Source organism: Aythya marila (assembly GCF_965140915.1).
Source record: "Aythya marila genome assembly, chromosome: 13".
NCBI classification, from domain to species: Eukaryota; Metazoa; Chordata; class Aves; order Anseriformes; family Anatidae; genus Aythya; species Aythya marila.
Genome location: NC_139054.1, coordinates 2568602 through 2589016, shown reverse-complemented (window position 1 = coordinate 2589016; position 20415 = coordinate 2568602). Strand labels below are relative to the sequence as shown.

Sequence of the window (20415 nt, the reverse complement as noted above, 5' to 3'; positions counted from 1 at the left end):
GACAATCAGAAACCCAATTTCACAGAGAAATTACCTATACCAAGTCTCTTGTGAATAATTCCCATAAAATAAGATCTTTCCTTTCCACTCTTCTTTATCACTTTAGTTACTTTTTATGTTCTAAATACTATCTGTTTCCCCTTATTTTGGCTAGCAAGTTTGAAAAACTTGAAAATAATTAAGCAATGCTTCAATACCAGAATAAAATTGAAACATAAATGGTAAATTCAACCCTCACCAGAAATAAACAATTGTTTGCCAAATGGAAAAAAAAACAAAACAACTGTTTTGGAAACAAAATATATTGCTATGATCCTGAGTGTGTTTTGCAAATATTGGGGATAATTAAATAGTGTATCTATTTAAAAGTGCTGTTCAAAACAACAAACATATGGCCCCAGTCCATCCTGCAAAAAACAGCAGGACAAGATACAGGAAGCTGCTAAAGCCCATTAATACAGCAACAATAGGCTTGAACATTGACATCCCTTACCTTCTGAGGGAATATGAAGATTAAGGATGGGGTACTGAGTCTCTGCTTTCTCCTTTGAAGGAATAAACTCAATCCCCAGAATTCCCCTGATGGGTGAATTCACAGAAAATACACAGGCGTCACTCTTCTACATGGATTGCCTGCGGTAAGGGAAAATGGGGCTTTGTAACTGCGTATCACCCTATGAATTCCTACAGTGTGGCATTTTTGTCGGAACAGATTCATTCATGCTAGTGATACAGACAGCTAATTGCCTATTGGACAAGCTGCTATTAAGAAAGGCTGAATGTTCAACAATAAAAGTACTTCTACTCACAACTAAGAAACAGAAACTTTAATACTATTACTCACAATACATGAGTATTTCTCACATACTGGCAAATTGCTACAGCTGTGCTCTAAAAGAACTGGTACATTCATGGTGTGTTCAAGTCTTCTGGATTATAAATTTTTGAAAATTGAAATATACACATTTTAAAGTAAATAATTTTTGTCCTCAGAGTAAGAGAATACAATGATAGACATGAATACAATGGAAAAATAATGAGTAGCACTAAGAAGAAAAGGGATTCACTGTTCATCATTTCCTCTAAAAGAAGAGATTTAGGAGAACAAAACACAACTATTTGCCACATTTTCTTTGCATGAGGTGTTTCAAGAGTTTCCTTGCCCAAGACATTTCTCACTGAGACATGAAAGTATATGGGCAGCACCCTAATTTCCAAGTTAATCTAAACAGATTTGTTATTTTCCTTCTCATAATGTCATAGAATTTATAAATATTTATATTGTATAAAGCGACATCTCTCCAAATGCATATAGTTTTCAAAATCTGAAATGAGCTACTTGAGTAGAATTATTCTAAAGTTACTTAAAAAGTTTCAGGGCATAACATGCATTTTCTGTTATGCAAAAATTATTAGAAAACTGTCACTGTTTGACTAGTTTTACTACTCATGTCACTACAGAGCAGATTCTATAGTTCAAGCAAAACAGTAAAAAGTTTAATGTTCCAGGTCAAGTACTTGTAACAGGAAGAAATATTCTCATTAAATATTTATAGAAATAAAAAATACAATAAATGTACTTTCATTGAATGAAGTTTCTGGTGTGCTTATTTTTATTTTTTTTTAAACAAAACAAAACACAAGAGTACTATTCGCCATTGAAGATAAAGTAAGTGTTGAGTGGGAAGACAATCGGAGTTTAAAAATGAAAATAGATTTCTATTATAACATAATGTCAACTAGAGACAAAATGAGAAAATGACTGAAATGTCTCACTGAAAGATAACTGTAACAGAATGTCAGCCTATTTTAATAGTCTGCTGATGTTACTTATCCATCAAGGGAAACTATATACAGCACAGAAATACTACAATTAGACCAAAAAAATACATTCACAAATTCTGTATCTCTAGTAATTCAAAAATTAACTACTTGGTATGCTTTTTAACATAAATATTGTGAAAAAAATAATAAATCACAATGCCTATAAGAACCTTAGGCAATAATAAAAAACATAACAACTTCCTGCTGAATACCAGCCAGAGCTAACAAATATTTCAGGCCTCTGAATTTCAAGTTCTGAGATCCTACTGTCTGTATTCCTTCCCAAACTATGTAGTGGTTTTGCATGAGAAATAAGTTACATTTTAGCATTTAGTGAAAGAATCATCATATTTGTAAATAGTACACATACAATACTTCACGTAGCTATGTACAAAAGTGTTTGCATGATTTCTTCTAAATAAATTTATTCTAAAATTATTCTATTTTTAATTATTCTAAAGAAGAACTTTATACATCTCCCATCAATGACTATGCAATATCTGGGACTTCAGAAAAAGGACTGTCACTTCCTAGGTAATGGAGCTAATAGTCTGATTCCTCTAGGATCCTGCTTTCTACAGTATGTCAGGGGAGGGAAGCAAAGAAAAGCAAATGTTTCTCTCTGTTTTTTTCTAGAAGATTTAGGTTTGTTTCATCTTGATATATCTATATTTCTTTTCTTACATCTTAAGCAATAAAGTAAAAAGGAAAATACAGAAGAAAATCAGACAACTGCTAGTAAGAAAAGAAAGCTTGTAGTCAAAAACTGTTCAGAGATTTGCTGTTTAAACCTTACCAATCCTAAATCAGGATGGAAGAATTGCTTTGCATGTGTTCTATTTCATGGTGTATTACGTTACCCTTTTTTGTGACAGTCTGACATTTGCTGAATTATTTTCAGTTTTTTATCTACTTTAACTCAGACTTTTTTGACAGATTGCTACTTAGCCAGTCATTCCATATCCTACATTCATGCAGCTGGTTACTTTTGTCTAAAGTAAAAAAAACTTTCTGTCTATGCGGAGTGTATTCCACTTATTTTTTGAGAGTCTGTCAGCCTCTGATGCTCTGAGTGCCAATTTAATCCATTAGTGATAAAAAGCTCCAGAAAAACAAATAAACAAAACCAGAAGCCTCCCTACCAATTCAATGAATTAAACTGATCTGGATGATCTAAACAATGCCAAAGTCAGACAAAGGCAAGGACATTTGGCAGCCAAGAACAGGGCAAGGGAAGTGAGATCACTGTTTTTCAGCAGTATCAAGCTGTTAGGTCAGCTGTCCAGGAAATACAAGCTTTGGTGTCATCTTGAAATCTAATCATGCTAGTTCCAAGCCATTAATGACAATAATACATAATTCCAGATAGAGGTAAGAAACTGGTAAAACTGAGAACTGCATTTGGATTTTTTTTTTTTTCTAGGTCCTATCACTTGAGCTCACTTCTGTGGCATGAAGACTAAAGAAGACCACAAGATGCCAAAACCCTGAAGTTAGTTTACAACTTATTACAAAATCTACCCTTAAGAAATAATATTGGCAGTGCTCTTTTTATTTCCTGAGATGATTTATATGTTTATTGAAATCCCTCACTACTGTTTTCTGGCATAGAAGAAACATCCTAGTGAGAATCACACTTAAAGCACCCTTTGTTCCTCAGGGGCTCTAGGCCATCAGAAGAGAACACATCACAAAAATAGAAATTGTTGATAAATCCACAAAAATAGCTTGGTGCACTTTCATTTATCTGACTACCATGACAAAGGATGACAAGTTTTGTTGAAAATATCAAGTCATTTATAGAACAGATATTGGCATCATAAAGCTTCCTGAATTTGTGATTCTTGTGAATTCAAATTCTTTAATATAATAATATAAGGAGAGGATCTCTATGGAAGCACTGTTACAAGTGCAATTTCCATTTTGCTAGCTCTGGAGACTTCGTATGAAGTTCACCCAGAAAAGGTAGCACAGAGAAAGGAAAGATGGCAGTGAAACAAAGTGTCAGCACTCCTGAGCTGCAGGGATTGCACAAACTGCTTAAGTGAAGCAGCTGTGTAGGATGCAGGCACTTTGGGGAATGAAAGATTCAGGAAGTGGCAGGCAGTAAGAAAATTTGTCTGCATAGGGTTGTAGGGTTTGCTTTGTTCCATTCATTTAGAAACACATCCACATATCTTGCGAATCAAGCAAAACAACAGTTTCCATGTTACGAAAGTGTATACACTTATTACAGAATGTTATACAGTATTAAAGACAAAATGTCACTACTGAAGGCAAGCTTTTAAGTTAGTGACTATGCATGTTTAAGGTCAGTCTTTTTTATTGTTGTTTCTACAACATATGTTGATGTTGTAGGAAGAACCAGCTGTGATGTTTTTTATTTATTTATTTATTTTTCTTTAAATGTCAACAGGTTTTCAAGGCATATTTATGCAGAAATATCAGAGGGTCTATTAGCATTGCTACCAAAAACAAGTAGAGGAGAAATGTAGGATAGAAGCAGACTTTTCCTGAAATTCAAAAGGACTACCACTCTTGGTGAAAACAAGTAGTTGTGATAGGTTGTGAAATAATGGAAAGAAGGAGAGGCAAGGGGAGGCCTTTGCTAGCCAAAGAAAACTACTGAATCTTTGGCTGCTTACTTTCTTAGCAGTATTATTCATAGATATTCTTTCCTTTTGTGAATTCCTGTGGTTCCCAAATTCAGGGAAAAACAGAGGAAAACAACCTTATTGACACATATTGCCACACAAGCTTAGCACTGTATTTCAAAGGAAATAGGGCTTTTGAAAGAGGTTCCTGTTCATCCCATCAGAAGGAACAATTCTAGAGATTTTCTTTATTAGTGGAAAGAATTTGCCATGACACCAGAGTTGCAGCAGCCTTCTTACCTGAAGCGCAAGAGGCTTCCACCTCACATTTTTCAGAAGGGCAGGAGCAGAAACTAGAGTATTCTGAGGACGTTTTTTCAAGGTTAAAATCACTCCATTTGGGTCTTCCCGCAGTGCATTTACTAGGTTCTTCAGCTGCCAGCCAACCTAAGAAAAAATTCCATAATTGAATTTTGAAAGCTTTCCATTTAACTTTACATGTGAAGGAACTCTTCTATTAGCTGGGAAGGTGTATTACAGCCCGCTCTTTCTGAACATAAGCAGTTTTTATAAAGAGTTTGTGATTAATTCTGTTGGACTGAAATGCTGCTGCTGAATCTGGGTTATTTTTGTTATTTCTTTTTGCTAGGTTTCTCAACAAAATAAGGCATAAGTGAACACTGTCTCCCTTTAGATAATCTGCGAGGTCACCGTACATTTTAAATCAAGTTTGCAAGTAGAACTGATGTTTCAAAAATAGTTAGGGCATAACAAGTGCCGCACAGATTTCAGGAAGTGATTTTGCAAAGGCCCAAATTAATACCCCTCAGAGAAAGACAAGCAAAACTCCCCTTTTATACAAAATGGTTGACTGGATAGCCATTCCATGTGCATGTTGCTTCTGAACAGACACAATATTAGTATTAGTATTAGTATTTTCCCCAGGTAGTGAAAGCATTACTGAAAAAGAGGGCAGGGAGATAGGATAAGGAATAAGAGGAGGCAGGTATTTTACAGGAAGCCAATGATGAGCCAATGGACAAAGACCAAAAGTATAATCCCTCCTTTCCTAAAGGATTTACTATAGGGGACACGCCAACAAACACACACACACACACAAAACCCAGAAAAAAAGCTTCTGAAAAATTATCCTTATTTGTCTTCTATAGCACAGCTATCTCCTCCACTTAGTCTCACCTTGTTATTACTGGGAAATAACTCAAATTACAAGAGCAAGCCTATATAGAAAGGAGTTACTAGAAAGAATGACCTCTTGTAAGTGACAATGAGGTTACTGGTTCACATTTAGCTGTGTGAAACAGCAAGGCCTGCAGAAATATTTATAGGGAGGACTCTGGAGGACTTTCCTAGCCTTTTTTAAATCACATTTTCTCCAATTCAGATTAGATTCCTAGATTTGCTACTGAAGAAAAGTGAATAGGTGCAGGATGTTACTGAAGTGAATCAGGCTTTAACTTGAACACTGATGGTCACCTTCTCCCCCAGTTCTGCTAAACAAAGCAGTATGGATCCAATCCTGCATGGAATATGTCCTGCAAAAGTAATTTTCTTTTACAGAAAAGCTGAGCTCCCAGCAGCTCTAAAAGTAGCCTGTATTAAACTCTTCTCACCTTTTTCTATTCCAAACACAGCAGATTTTTATTGTGTTAATAAAGGACCATAGTAAAGGCCTGTTGTAGGTTACTCGTGATTAGATAAAAATGACCACAGCTCTTAGGAATCAGAGCACTGTGCGTGAACAGCATTTCTGCAACGACAACCTTACTGAGGCTGAACTGTGGCAGCCTTGAAGTGAGCTATTATGAATAAAAAGCTTTAGGGAATCCAAGAGCTGGAGCTGTACAAGTGTATGCGAGCCTTTGGTGCCATTATATTTGCTATGCCCCTTGACTATGCTTAACTGGCAAGTTCATGGTAACATGACCAAAATGTGTATTCCCACTACTATTAAAAATAAAATATTAAAAAAATAGATTTAAGTGTTCAGAATCAGTGCAGTCTACATGTATCAGTATATTATATCAAGTACCATTTATAATTACTTCCTTTTAGAGGAAGATAATTGATTATACATGAAGGTAGAGGTTCAAATCCTCTCACAAAGGCCTGAGAGAAGTTTAGCTTCACAGTTTATACCTGATTTCTACAGTGGGCCGAAGCCCGGATCCCAAGTGTGAACATTTGGCTTGGAAAGCACTGTATGTCTCATAGTGCTAAAAAGCATTTTAATAGCTCTTTACAGTTCTATTCTATTTTTAATGTTGCTGGTTTACTGAAAACTTTCTAAAAATGCACTGGTCACAAACAGACCACAACTAAACAAAAATATCTCAACTTCCATTCCATACAAATGCTTCTGGTTTGCACTTTGCTTATAACATGACAGGATATTTATGTAGAAACACACACATATATTTTGCTGAATTTTAAATTTAAAAGTGGACGGACTATTTTTGATTTTTATAGATTGCTGTAATTTTCAGAATGCTGAAGCCTTTGGAGTTTTGTGTGCTCCTTTTAGATAAGAATGATAAATAATTAAGCTAATGATAAATTATTCCAATGAGAACCTTAATGACAAAACCATTAAATAGCAAGATCTATTAAAGAGAAGTCTGCAATCATTACTACTAGGCTATGATAAAATGCTCATAGGAATTTGGACATGTTATTATAAATTGTATTACTAAAAATATCTTTGTGAAAATAGAAGTCATTACAGTGGATTAAAAATCTTAGTTGAAAACCAGTCCTTCAGACAGATTTTGACATTTATTCTTAAACAGTCTTTAATTGCAATTACTGGCTTCTAGCTGTGGTGAGATGTGTTCAGCAAAACGTTTTTTTGCTCCTTTAAAGTTTTTTACCATTCAGTTAATCAGGTTCTACAGTATGGGTTAAGATATTTCACTCGGTAATAAAAGTTAACATGTAAATTAGATTAATGAAGGAAAAAAAGACTAGCATGATGCTTTATTTTCCTGAATAAATGAAATTGGAGCAATTAGGATAGCCATTACACTCAAATCAACAAATTCAGGGCATTGTTATGTTCTCTTTGCACGGCACAGTAAAGGTCTAGTCATGGTGCATGTTCTCTGCTAAACAGATTTGCATATTGTAATACAACACGCTATTTCCATATATTTGTTCTCTTTGTAAATCAGACCTACAAAGTAGAGTGTGGAAAGTCAGGGCATTGTTATGTTCTCTTTGCACGGCACAGTAAAGGTCTAGTCATGGTGCATGTTCTCTGCTAAACAGATTTGCATATTGTAATACAACACGCTATTTCCATATATTTGTTCTCTTTGTAAATCAGACCTACAAAGTAGAGTGTGGAAAGTCATACAACTGCTGTACTCCTTGTTCATAACCCAAAGAATGTGCAAAATACTGTCAGATGCCAGCAATGAAAATTGCCACCACAGTAACATACAGTTTGTAAAGAGAAAAGATGAGAATCGCAGGAAATTTGATACTCACTGGCTAAAAGTACAATTGACTTAATGTTAGTCCAAAGAAAATACTCTTTAATTTAGATGTTAAACATAGAAGAAACAGAGATGAATATAACTCACTGAATAAGGTAAGAGGCAGGCAGAAGTTTAATTTTCTTTGGTAGTTTACATTTAGGATTGTTCAATCGATAATTTTTATTGCTTTGTACATCAGCAGTGCAGAAAAAACGGCTCCAGGGGAAAAAATGTATTGCTATAGTCTATTTTAAAGGATTAATTTTCTCATAGAAAGTACAAGTAAGTTAATTAGTGGAAAGTGCAATATATGGTAACTTCGAAAACAATAACTAAAAAATTTTAGTCCCTATGGTGCTAAATTTCTTTACCATAAAATTATAATGATATAAATATCCAGAATGCTATAGTAATTTTGTATACCTAAAACTGATGATTTTGTAGTTGGGACTGCATAAGTAGTATATGCAGAAAAACAAAGCTTGCTCATTAACCCACAGTAAACTAGTTTGTCTTCTTGTTCTTCAATATCTTCTTTAGAGTTCCCCAGTAATGGCTTTTTCCTTCTCATTTAGAAGATCTAGATTTGTCTGAATGTGATTCAGAACACATCCCACCAGCAGTAGGGATTTGGGCATTTTTATACATCCAAACCATGTTCATACTGGACAAGCACCTTTTCTCCTTTTTTAAAATAAAGGCTATCTGGCTGATGATGATTGATGGATGATCTGTATGAAAAATAAACTAACATTAAAAATTCCTAACATGATAGACAACAACAACAACAAAAAATCTGAAGAAAACACTAAACACTGCATTTGTGGATGAGTGCATAGGCATTAAGTCCATGACATACTCACCTATAAAAGGAACTGAAAAAACAGCAGGACTGTTGAACACATTGAGGCTTATCAAAGGATTCCAGTGGTTAAAACCACCACCACAGTTATTTACCTCCATGCTGATTTCCTCAAAACTCATTATGTGTATTTGTCATGGTACAAATTTAGAAAACAACTCAGAGTGGAACTCTGAGTGCTTAGTGGACAGAATATCTATATTCATTTCTCTGTTTTTCCTGAAAATTCTGGGGATAAAGCATAAATGTGATCCTTCAATTCCTTCACTGTTTTGTCAACCTCTAAGTACTGACTGGGACTCTGAAAAAAAAAAAAAAGAAAAACTTCCAAGAAATACAAAAATACACAGTGCACCTGCCAGAAGGAAGGTAGGCTAAACCTCCATGTGTTTCTGAGAGTTATGCACATTAAACTCACTGTATCATTTGCCCAGCTTTAATCTTACCTAGGATGCAAAAAGACAGAGCGTAAACTAAAAATGAGTTTAAGAACTGCATTGCTGGGCATTTGATCTGGAAATCAATTGTACAGAATGGTATTTACTAAATAACTAGAACATATGATATTGCACACCACCTGCAAACAAGTAATTTTGCTTTGACTCCAGTAGGACCTAACCCCTACATGAACCAGGACAGATGTTTCCCCTCAAGGCTCTTTCAATACATAAGCAAACCCATCTGGATATTTATTTGAATCTTAACTGTATGACCTTTCTTCATATTTTCATTAAAAAAAAAAAAAGGGGGGGGGGGGGCTGGAGAGAGGAGGGAGAGATGAGCAAACTCAACTTGTTGTTAAAGAAACAGTCATCTTTTGTATGTTAAGTCTGTTGGTAATTCACTTTGCCTTACAATACTGCCCAGGCTAGGGAATTTATCAAGGGAATTAGTTTCATTAACATGGAAATCAGAAATTATTATTAAACAAAAATGTGCTGCGAGATCATAAGACTTTCTGTCACTGATTGGAAAGCTCATCATTAACACCTGTAGCTGATTCACTCTCCTCATTAATATCCTTAGTGTTACTAAAAATAATTGATGATGGAAATACCAATGTTTATCTATTATCTTACAGTTATTTTCATTAAATAACAGAGAAATGCAGCAAGATTCCAAGATGATGCAAAATGTGCTACTGGAAGACACTGTTACTAAGCCCTTTTGAAAGGCAGAATCCTGAGATTCAGTGATACATGGAAATTTCTTTGCAAACCAAATGACTTTTTTGGGGGGAAGAAGTAATTGTCATGACATCTCTTGTTCAGTTTTTATCTCTCCTTTTCCTACTTGCATTTCACAACACAGTGTGCTGAAACACAGATCATATGACCTATCACCACGGCTACAGATTTACCTCCATCTAAAGTGAGCACCCATTAAGACTCAAATTTCCAATTCAACACACATAAATCTGGAATATTAATTCAATAAATATCTTAACATAAATAAATTAGTGCTGGAAATCATTAATTGTTGCAGGGCTCTTGACTTGGTATCTTCTCTTTTAGAAGACTCAGATTTCTATGAATGGGATTCAGAATACAACCTACCAGCAACAGGGATTTAGACATTTTTATAAATCCAAACAGTGTTCATGCTAATTTCAAAGTACAAAATTTGACAGACAATGAGCAGTATGAAAGGGCATTAGGCTGTGGCTCATGTATTTACAGAGCATCCTCCATTCCAAAGAATGAACCTATCAACTATGAAAATGCATCCCCATTATTTTAAAATACCGGCTATTTAGACATAACATAACAAACACCTTACACAACAAAGCACATGTGTTTGAACGGAAAGAGCTGTTCTAGGCTACTACATCCTTTTGTTATCCCTTTTACATAGTTGTAGGCAGCTGTAACTTAATCATATTCATCAGTTCTTCAGTCACCATCTTAATCAGACCTCTCAAATTTCACCACAAATTTTCTTACAGATGTTCACATGGATGCTTGCTCTTCTACAGTGTTGTTCTCTTCCTTAAACAGTTATTTCCTTTCCTGGTCTGTATAGCCTATAGACCTAGCTGGCTGGGTAACCAAAATTTAAATCCTTTTAAAAAAAATAAAAAAATCCTTCAATACATTTTCCTTTTTACCCTGTTACATTTGCAAATGTTCTTACGCAAATTCACTTTTGAAGACTGCAAATGACCTGAACATCACACAGTATTTCAGACAAGATATTACCAATGTCAAGACAATGGTATTAAAACTCTGTTTCTCCTGGAAACATGTTCCTGATTAATTCCAAGTTCATCTTTGCCATTTTCAGTCACATCACCTCTGTGGTGATGAGTTGATTTGGGATTAATTACTACATTCTGACTTCAGGATTCTTGCCAGCTGCTCCTGAGTAACATTTAGCTTTCAACATGAATTACTAAAAGCATTATTATTGCTCTCTGTCCTATCAAATGACCTTCAAATTCTAATCCTAAAAAAGAAAAAGAAAAAGGTTTTCATTTTTCTGAACTATTTTCCCTAGTTTACCTTTTTGTATACAAAAGTAGATCTAACATCTATATCTATTCAGACAGCTAGATCAATACTTGTTTGGATCTGTAAGATTTCTGTTTGAAAAAATTATCAAAGGTAGAACATTAAAAAAAAAATTATTTTTCATAAACTTATACTGTAATTCATCTAACATTCCATTTTCTTAGTCTTTAGTTATCCTTTATAATCCTCCAAATCACCTGTAAAACCTTGCGTAGTATTGACTAGTAAGTTTGCCTCCTTATGCTTCCACAGCATACAATGTTATCCTAAAGCAGACAACTCATTAAAAATCCTTGCTTAGCGAGTTGCAATTGAAAGTGTCAGTCCCTTCAGTAAACATATGCAGATGATTTGGCTTTAATTTATCAGCTTTGCTTCCATCCTGAGAACGGATGTACGTATATATATATTTGTTATGACTGGGTTTCTTCTCTTTGTCTTATATTCTCTACTATTCTTATTATGGAAATTTGAAAGAAACAAATATTTCTTGGCCACAGACAAACTTATCTTTAATTTCACCCTATTTTCACTGCACGACAGTCCCAATTCTCTGACTAAAGAATCACATCCCATCCATAAAACTACGTTAGTTAAAGTTAAGACAAAATGAAATTTACTTTCCTTTTATTTCAACTAAGCAGCAGAAAATACTATTCACAGAACTTGAGGTGTAATTATTATTTTTGTAAGCAAATAAATGCACAGTGGTATATTCAGCACTTCTGTTTAATTTCATAGGAGAGGAAAGAAAAACTCCACAAGGCATTCCATTTTTTGCCAACAGGCAAGAACTAGTGCCTGTTGTTACTAGTAGGGTAAAAGAAAAAGAGCTAATGTCATTGGATTTTAGAAGGTGTAACTTATTTACCAAGTTTCTTGTGCTATTTTATTAAAAAAAAAAAAAAAAGCAAATAAGGACATTGGATAATGATTAAATGATCTTAACAGCTAGTGATGAATCAACTGATTTAATTAATTTCTTGCCTAAAGTACTATTATTTTTACTTTGATGTTCATAATTATATAGCAGAGGGTTCATTGGCTTGACCAGTTTTGACGTAGTAAATCTTTTATTTCTAACTCCTTCAACTGTTACATTATGTAAGTTTTAAGCTGTTTCCCTTTTGGAACTCATTTTTTTTAAACTTTCAACTACACTGAAGAATTAAAATAAGTGTTCTTTTTTGTGTTAATAATTTTAATATATTTGTTAATATAAATGATTTCAGTAAGAGTATGAATACAGCTATCTTTAGCAATCTGATCATTTCTTACTTAATTCAGATAATGCTTTATATAAAAGTAGCATATGAATTTTAAGTAAAATTCAATTATTTTGAAGACATACAGCCAAAATATTCTAGCCTCATCAATACCAAAATACTTAACTCCACACATCAGCAATCCAATGGACTGACATTGTCAGCATACTTAATCCTCTGCTATAGCTTTACAACCCCAGAGAAATGCCTCCAAGATTAAAAGTGCTGTTATCTGTGCTGACTCCACTGGAATGCAGGGACAGTACAACTGTTTTCAACTCTACATCTTAAACCTGTTTAAGAGCTTACTCCTTGCTCAGCTATGAAATGGGTAATGATTCTTCTCTTAAAATGGACCTCCTGATGAATTTCAAATTGAAATTGAAATTATTTTTTATTACTTAAGGAAAAAAATCAGTATCCTATTAGATTAAGTTTTGCCTATGTAGGATGAAAATGAACATTAGCCTTTTAAAAAGTACAGACTTATTTGTACTATATTAGCACAGGAGTACTGCTTTAGCTATGAATGAATATGTTTTTACTGTACAGCTCTGTAGCTCGATGTTAAATATGCAAAGTATCACAGTTGGGAATATGAAAAGGTTGTCAAGGAGGGTCATGCATTAGGATGAAAAACTGAGAGTGCTCCAATTATTTAGGTTACCAAAGAAAAGGTGAAGAGGTAGTTTGATTACATCCTGAGAATGCCTAAATGAGAAACTGGATCTCCAGTGTAATAGATAAAAATAGATCAAGATCAAATGCATACTACAAACAAAAAGACACCCCCCCCACTCCCCTCCAACGAGAATAATTAACTAACAGAACAGTATATTACAGGTTGTGGGAACGTCACTGAGTGTTTTGAAAAAATCTAATTATCTTAGTAAATGAGCAAACATCAATTTATCCAGAAAATACACTGGCCTATTTTAGTCTAAATCAGATGAGATGATGCCAATAGTCAGCTACAGGATTAGCACCTAATGAAAGAAACCTACACTTTCTTTAATCAGGAAAGAATTTTCACTAATGGTAAAACAAAATGACTATATCTAACCATCTTCAGAGCAGATCTTTTCAAAACAGTTAAGAGAAACTTTATGTGATACAAATCCTCTGAAACACAGAAATTTCAGAGGAAAGTGTATTTCTCCATTTTTATATATTTTTTTTGGCCTTTTTGTCCTGTGTATACATTTTGTGAAAGCATGGAGTGCTTTGTGCCTACATGTTCCAATGCCGGGTGAACAAGACTGTCTGTAGCTCTGGAAAACGTGCAAGACCACCACAGATATGCAAGACTTGTTTTGTACAGTTTGCCAACTGCCCCCAGGACTGTTCATTTCAAGTGGGTTGAAATGGACTGTTCATCTCAAGTGCATTCTGTGAGCTGGCCTTACTAGTATAAAGATATTGACTATATGGGAATTTAATGAACCTAATGAACCTAAAGAAACCTCTGAATTATTCTATCCCACTAGTGGAAATAATGGTATTTATAAGCATGATATCAATTGTCACAACTTATGATAGCTTGGGTGAAGAAGCAAAGTATAGTTCGCAGTTGGACAAATACCTCTGAAACACAAACACTAAAAATTATTGGCTGACTTTAAACAGTCACAAGGAAGACAGAATAAAGCATGCTCAGCATTTGCAAAGGAAGAATACATTTCTGAAAGAAACTGCTTGCCATTTATCCCTTTTCATAGCTTGTTACAGACTTCAGAATGAATAATTAACAGTGAGGTTTGTTTTTTTGAAAAAGTATTCTCTGCCACTTGACTCAGCTGTTGGCAGCGTGCCTGCCCTTAGATAGAGAGGGATTACAAGCATCAAACACTTTGGGCTCGTTATAACACACATGGGAAGTTGCTACCCAGAAAGCCAATTCTTGAGTAGTTGAATGAGTGGATTTTCACCTCTGGGAGTAAAGATTAAATCAGGTTTGTCACTTGAAGAGTATGTCTGATGGAGAAAGCCAGTCTAATGCATATTTCAACTTGTACTGTGACAACTCACAGATCCTCTGTAATGTAAGTAAGAGTTTCATGTTGCATTAAAATTGTAAGTAAAAATGAGGAAGTCATACTTCTTTTGAAAAGAAAATATTTGCTCTCTAATCATTTTCACCTCCCACAAATGCCAAAGAGGTTTCTTAATTTTTCTGGTTTTGTAAATAAAATGAAATGTAGGTTGGTACACATAAACAATAACTGCATACACTGTGAAAAATACAATAGTAGGCACACTTAAATGTACACAGATCAGGTACCACAGTATCTTAGACTTAGCACACGCTTCCCCATACATATGCTTATGCAATATGAAATGGATTAACAGTTTCACCAACTTTATAAAACTGCTCATCACCTTAAAAATAAATATGAAAAGAAATATATGGCTGTTACAGAATTCCTGCATTTTGAGTCTGAATCACAGATTAAAGAAAATGCATATTTCTGTTTAAGGGAAAAAGTTAAACTTGCTGGCATATCCATAACAGGAAATCTAAGAACTACAACCAGTGCAATAACTGTAAATTGTCAATGTTGATTCTGGGACCATAATCTTGAACGGCAGCTAGAGAAAATATGTTTGGCTTAATCCTTCTGGGTTAATTAATGACAATTTAAAAAAATAAAAATGCACAAATTAAATGTAAGCAATGATTATAATATTTTAAAAGACATAAAGAGTGATCTAGTTTGCTACAGTTACCTAGTAAGAATTATTGTCTTTTTAGCAGTGGGAACAGTCAAAGCCTGCAGACCAGAACTTCTAAAGTACTTACCACAGTTTGATGGTTGACCTGGATCACCTCATCGCCAGCATGGATTTTCTTACACTGGTCAGCAGGAGACTAAGGACAGGAGATAACAATTAACTTTACATTTCAGGGGGGACCACAAGGAAAGAGCAGGAATGAAAACTATGAATGAGAAAAGAGGCAAAAAAGCTCTGCTCAAAGAAGCATTATTATCAAATAACTATAACTTACTATATTTACAAGAAAAAAAAAAAACACATTTATACAGAACAATGTTTTTCTGGTAACCAATGACAATTCAAAGATGAATTCAAATCCTTCTTCCCATGGTGATGATCAACCTTTTTGACTGGTTGAGCTATTTTAGTTTCTTTACCTTTTGGAGGGGAGTACTGGGCCGTGAGCTGTCACAATCTTGCTGGGAATTCACTGAGTGAATTAACATCACATAGCAGTAAAGCTGCTAAGCCAACAAATACTGAATTTACTACATGTGCAGGGTCAGGGCTGGAAAAAAATGCATATAACAGAAAAGTAGGCCTAATGCAGTCCTTTACATAGCAGGTTTACTGCTTAAGTTCATGGCAGATACCCTGCAAATATACTACAGCTCCAGCACTTCCAAGACAGCACTAGATTAACCATGTGAATGCAAAGTGGTAATTTAAAAAAGGATAAAGTCCTCGACAGTCTGGGTATTCTGTATAGAATATACTGAACATACATACATACGCACACATACTACTCCACCACCATAATTTGGGGAACTCTGAGCCAAAAACCTACCTTATTCTAAATATAGCTGCTTCTGATCAAACCCCGTTGCCTTGCAAGCCACTTGTACACAGTCAACTGCATGTCAACAAATGTGTCAGAATACAAGATTTACCGGAGCTAAAGGTGACTTGCAGCTTATATTCATTCACTGAGTACCAATCAAAACTTCCAGGAAACTGTCAATAGCTCTTTTGCTGGACAGACTTCTCCAATCACAAATCCCATCTATTATGTGGATGCATACTATAAACAAATAGAAGGAGTAAAGACAACAGGAAACAATGCAACAAAAGCCCAAACAGCCACTGGGCAAAAAATGGCTGCAATTGCCTCTAAAAAAATGCCAAATTAACCTCAATAGGTAGGCAATCACACAGGTGGTTGCTTCCTCCTCCTCCTCAGCAGAAGTGGGAGAAAATATGATGAAAATGCTCATGGGCTGAGATAAGGACATGATTTTACCTATGCACAGGATTAAACATAAGCCAGAAAGATATTCTGTTTCCTTTTGTGGAACACAATGCGAATATAAAGTTGGTTGCTTTAAACAGTGAATGAAAGGTAAGCAGGAAGCTGAAGTAAGCGCCACTATTCATAATGGGTTTAACTTCAGTTGATATTAGCTGAAAAAGCACAGGCCTGGCGCTTTCTCTTTTTAGCTCCTTTCCTGACTTTGATGAGGCTGAGCTAATTATTATCTTTCAAAATTAAACACTGGCTCTGAGGTCAATTATACCTTCAAAAGGAATGAAAAATCAATTTGCTGAAATGCCAGAAATTAAACATCTTTGAAGCTTTTTTATCTGCACATATGATTACACTTTTAGAAAAAAGAAAAAAAAAAAGAAAAAAAAAGACAAAAAACAAAGGAACTTAGTCTTATCAAAAAGTCAAAATAAAAATGCAAGTTTTAATGGCTGGTGAACTTTGTATCTTTTCACATGAATTTCAGTTATAAATATATATTTCCCTGCAAATTGTATTATATTTCTAAAATAAATTAAAATTACAGTGAAAAAGTATATTAGTACTTCTAAATGTTGCCAGTAGTGTTAATATAAGTAAGCACACAAATTTTAAGCTTAACTTCCATTAGACTTGTCTTATGATTCACAAATTTTTGCACACAAAACATAAGGCTTTCCCTGGGTCTGTAGTATCTAAAAATGGATGATGAAAATGATCAAAATTATCTCAATACATACAAACCAAGCAGAACAAAATATCACACATGAAGCTCACCCATACGGTGCAGAATACCACTGATGTATGCAGGTAAGTGTGTACATTTTTGGCTAGCTGCACAGTGGAAATTTCATGTTTCTTGGGTGTCAGCATTGCACAGTTTCAATATTAGCTGTATAAAATTTGAACTTGTAATTTATGCAGCTATACACTCTTAGAAAGAATGAAAAGAATGTGACTAAAACATGGACTATTTGAAAAACAGAAGGGATAGGTCCTATTTTAAAGTCTGTCATAATAATTACATTGCAGCAGTTGAAGTAAAATTATTTTTTTTTTCAAATTTGTAATTATGAATTGCAAGTTAAGTAACAAGAAGCTGCTTCACAGAAAAACCAAACAATGTGACAAGAATAACAATCAGTCATAGTGATTTACATGCTACAGCGTTTCTGTGTACTTTCAATCCAGATATTGCCTCATTTCTGGGACTACAATGAAAAGGATGGTTAATACATTCTTGATATCTTCTACTTGCTACAGGTACTGGAAACTATGAAAACTTAGTGGTGGTTAACTCCTCCTAATACAATTCAGGAATAATTATTTTTATAAAAGAATTTTTCATATGTCCTCACACAAAAATCATTCAGATTCTTAACTTTTCTTTTTTCCCCTAACATTGTCAAGTCACTCCCTTCTCTTTCATTTGCTCCTTTTCACCATTTCTCCCTTCTTACTGATAGTCTTGTCAGTGATTACTGCTAGCTTGAAAACCTTCTGGTTTATCACAGATTATTCTACAACCTGAATATAATATTTTAAGTTATTTTTCTGTGTTATCCATTTATTTTTATCAGCCAATGCTGCTGATACTGTAAATGCTTTAGAATTTCTTATTTTACAGTCTGTTTTACAGAATTGCTTAGACCCACAGAACCTATTCGTTTCCTATGAGGCAATCTTAGGACAGGTATCATCTCTACAAGTTTAATTTTTCTAGCATTCTACTTTTCAAGAAATTTCATTTACTAATTAGGAAAAGAATTTAAAAAAATACTGTCCATTTTAAAAAGAAAACAACAACAACAACAAACACAAAAACAGCAGAAAAGTATTCATCATTGTATGATAATGTACTCACTGCAAAAAGTAACCTAAAGTACATATTAAAGGTTGGTCAAATTACATCCACACTTATCATCAACTCTGCAATGCTTTAACTAGTCTGGTTATAACCGTATGAGGCAGATTGTTTTCTGTTATATCACTGATCTGTTGAAAGCTTTATTTTTTTTTAAATATGGACTTGAATTGTCCTATGTTTTGAGAGGTTTATCTGAAGGAGATAAAATTAAATACAGCAGATTTTATTTAAGACTAATGATGATGCTCTTGTATAAAACAAACAAACAAACAAACAAACAAAAACAACTAAATATAAACCAAAATACCTTTGTGACAGAGAAAACACATAATTAGAAAGGTGTACTGGAAGATAGAAGTTCAAGATTTTCATTTTATTATAACTTTTGGTCACTTCATCAAAGATATTTTTCTATATCTATTTTTAATGGTTCTAAATTTTTAAGGTAACATGATATATGTAAAAAAAAAAAAAAAAGATAAAAAGTAGCTTGTTTCATAGCAAGTTTTGACACTACAAAATAAACTGCAGATCTAACAAAGATATTTGCATGCATGATAGAAGTCTTTTAGGATAAGGAAGCTTACATTTTCAGTTGTTCCTGTGATTACATGCAGCCCATCATATGTTGATTTGATATACATCCCCTGAAAAAAGACCAAGAAGGGTAATTAATTCTTGCAGAAAACAAACAAGTGATGTTTGCATGATGATAAAATAAGTACACATATTCCAGTTTAAGGACAATACTATTTCAACAAACTGGCATAAACAATGCTTGAATAACATTGTTAAAAGTTAAACAAATATGTACCAAGACCCATGATAAACAGAACAGTTTTCTCACTTATTGCATTTATAATTCCAATATACATTTTTTGAAAGAATTCAACACCAAGCATCAGCATAAAAGCTTGTTAAAATGCAGTATTTGTAATATTTAACTTAATATCTTTTTATTACCAGTGTCATAAAAGAATCAACAAAACTGAAACAATGAACAAGAATAGTCTTTAAAATTATATGCCACATCTTCAGAGAGTTACTGGTTCATGTTCTAACTTGGAAAGTACGTAAGCCAGTGCTCATATTGCCAATTTATAGAGAAAAATGATCTTGGTGAACTAACAGGAGCTTTATAATTAGTCCAGCATGAATTGTGCTTGAAGGAGGTGATTGATGAGATACAGAGAGACAACCTACGTGGGTATCTATGTATACACACACACACAAACACACAGAGCCTTGAATGTCAGTGAGACTCAATTGCTGCATTCTTCTTCAGGAGTAAGGTCATCTCTCCATATAGTATGGTTATCCATCAAATTTTGAAATCTAATTAATCTAATTGATACATTGCACTGCTGATTCATTAGCCTTCCAATAATTCTGCATCACTGTGTATTGTCAAAATGGAAGTTTAGAGCCCCCAGCAAATAAGAAAGAACATTTTGTTCACAGAAACCAACTTCAAGAATCCTGAACATTAATGAAGATTTGCAGGCTAGTTGCTAACCTAAAATAAGTAAGTAAGTAAATAAATAAATAAATTCTATGAAGGTAAGATCCTATTGCTTTATACAACTACCTTAATTGTAAGTGTGTAGAGAAGACAGACCCAAACTCTTGGAAGAACACAGTGGGAACGAGAGAAGCAACAGACACAAGATGGAACTTGACAGACCTTTATTTGTTTATTTATTTTGTACTATTATTTTTTAAAATCATGATGGTGATAAAACACTGGATTTAGTTGCCTGGTCAGGTTGTGGAATCTCTGATATTGCAGATGACCAAAATTAACTGGATGAAGCCCCAAAATACGTGCTCTAACTGTATCTGTTTTGACTTTTCATCATGACAAAATGTGGCTTCTACCTTTATGCAAACTAATTCATTTTCAGCAAGTTTTAACTTTATTTAAATCTTAAAAATAAAGACTAGCTAAAACTGATCATGTTGCTTAACTCTGCTTCTT

General features: G+C 34.1%; 1 protein-coding gene across 1 annotated transcript in view; it reads right to left on the bottom strand.

Annotated features, from left to right (window-relative positions):
• LOC309883200 (connector enhancer of kinase suppressor of ras 2-like) overlaps nt 1-20415 on the bottom strand; it is a 176665-nt gene that overhangs the window by 58909 nt on the left and 97341 nt on the right. The window contains exons 8-10 of the mRNA XM_082771099.1: nt 19025-19084; nt 15353-15421; nt 4719-4865 (exon numbers count right to left, since the gene is read on the bottom strand). Of these exons, the coding sequence (XP_082627225.1) occupies nt 4719-4865; nt 15353-15421; nt 19025-19084 (276 nt within the window). The remainder of the gene's footprint in view (nt 1-4718; nt 4866-15352; nt 15422-19024; nt 19085-20415) is intronic.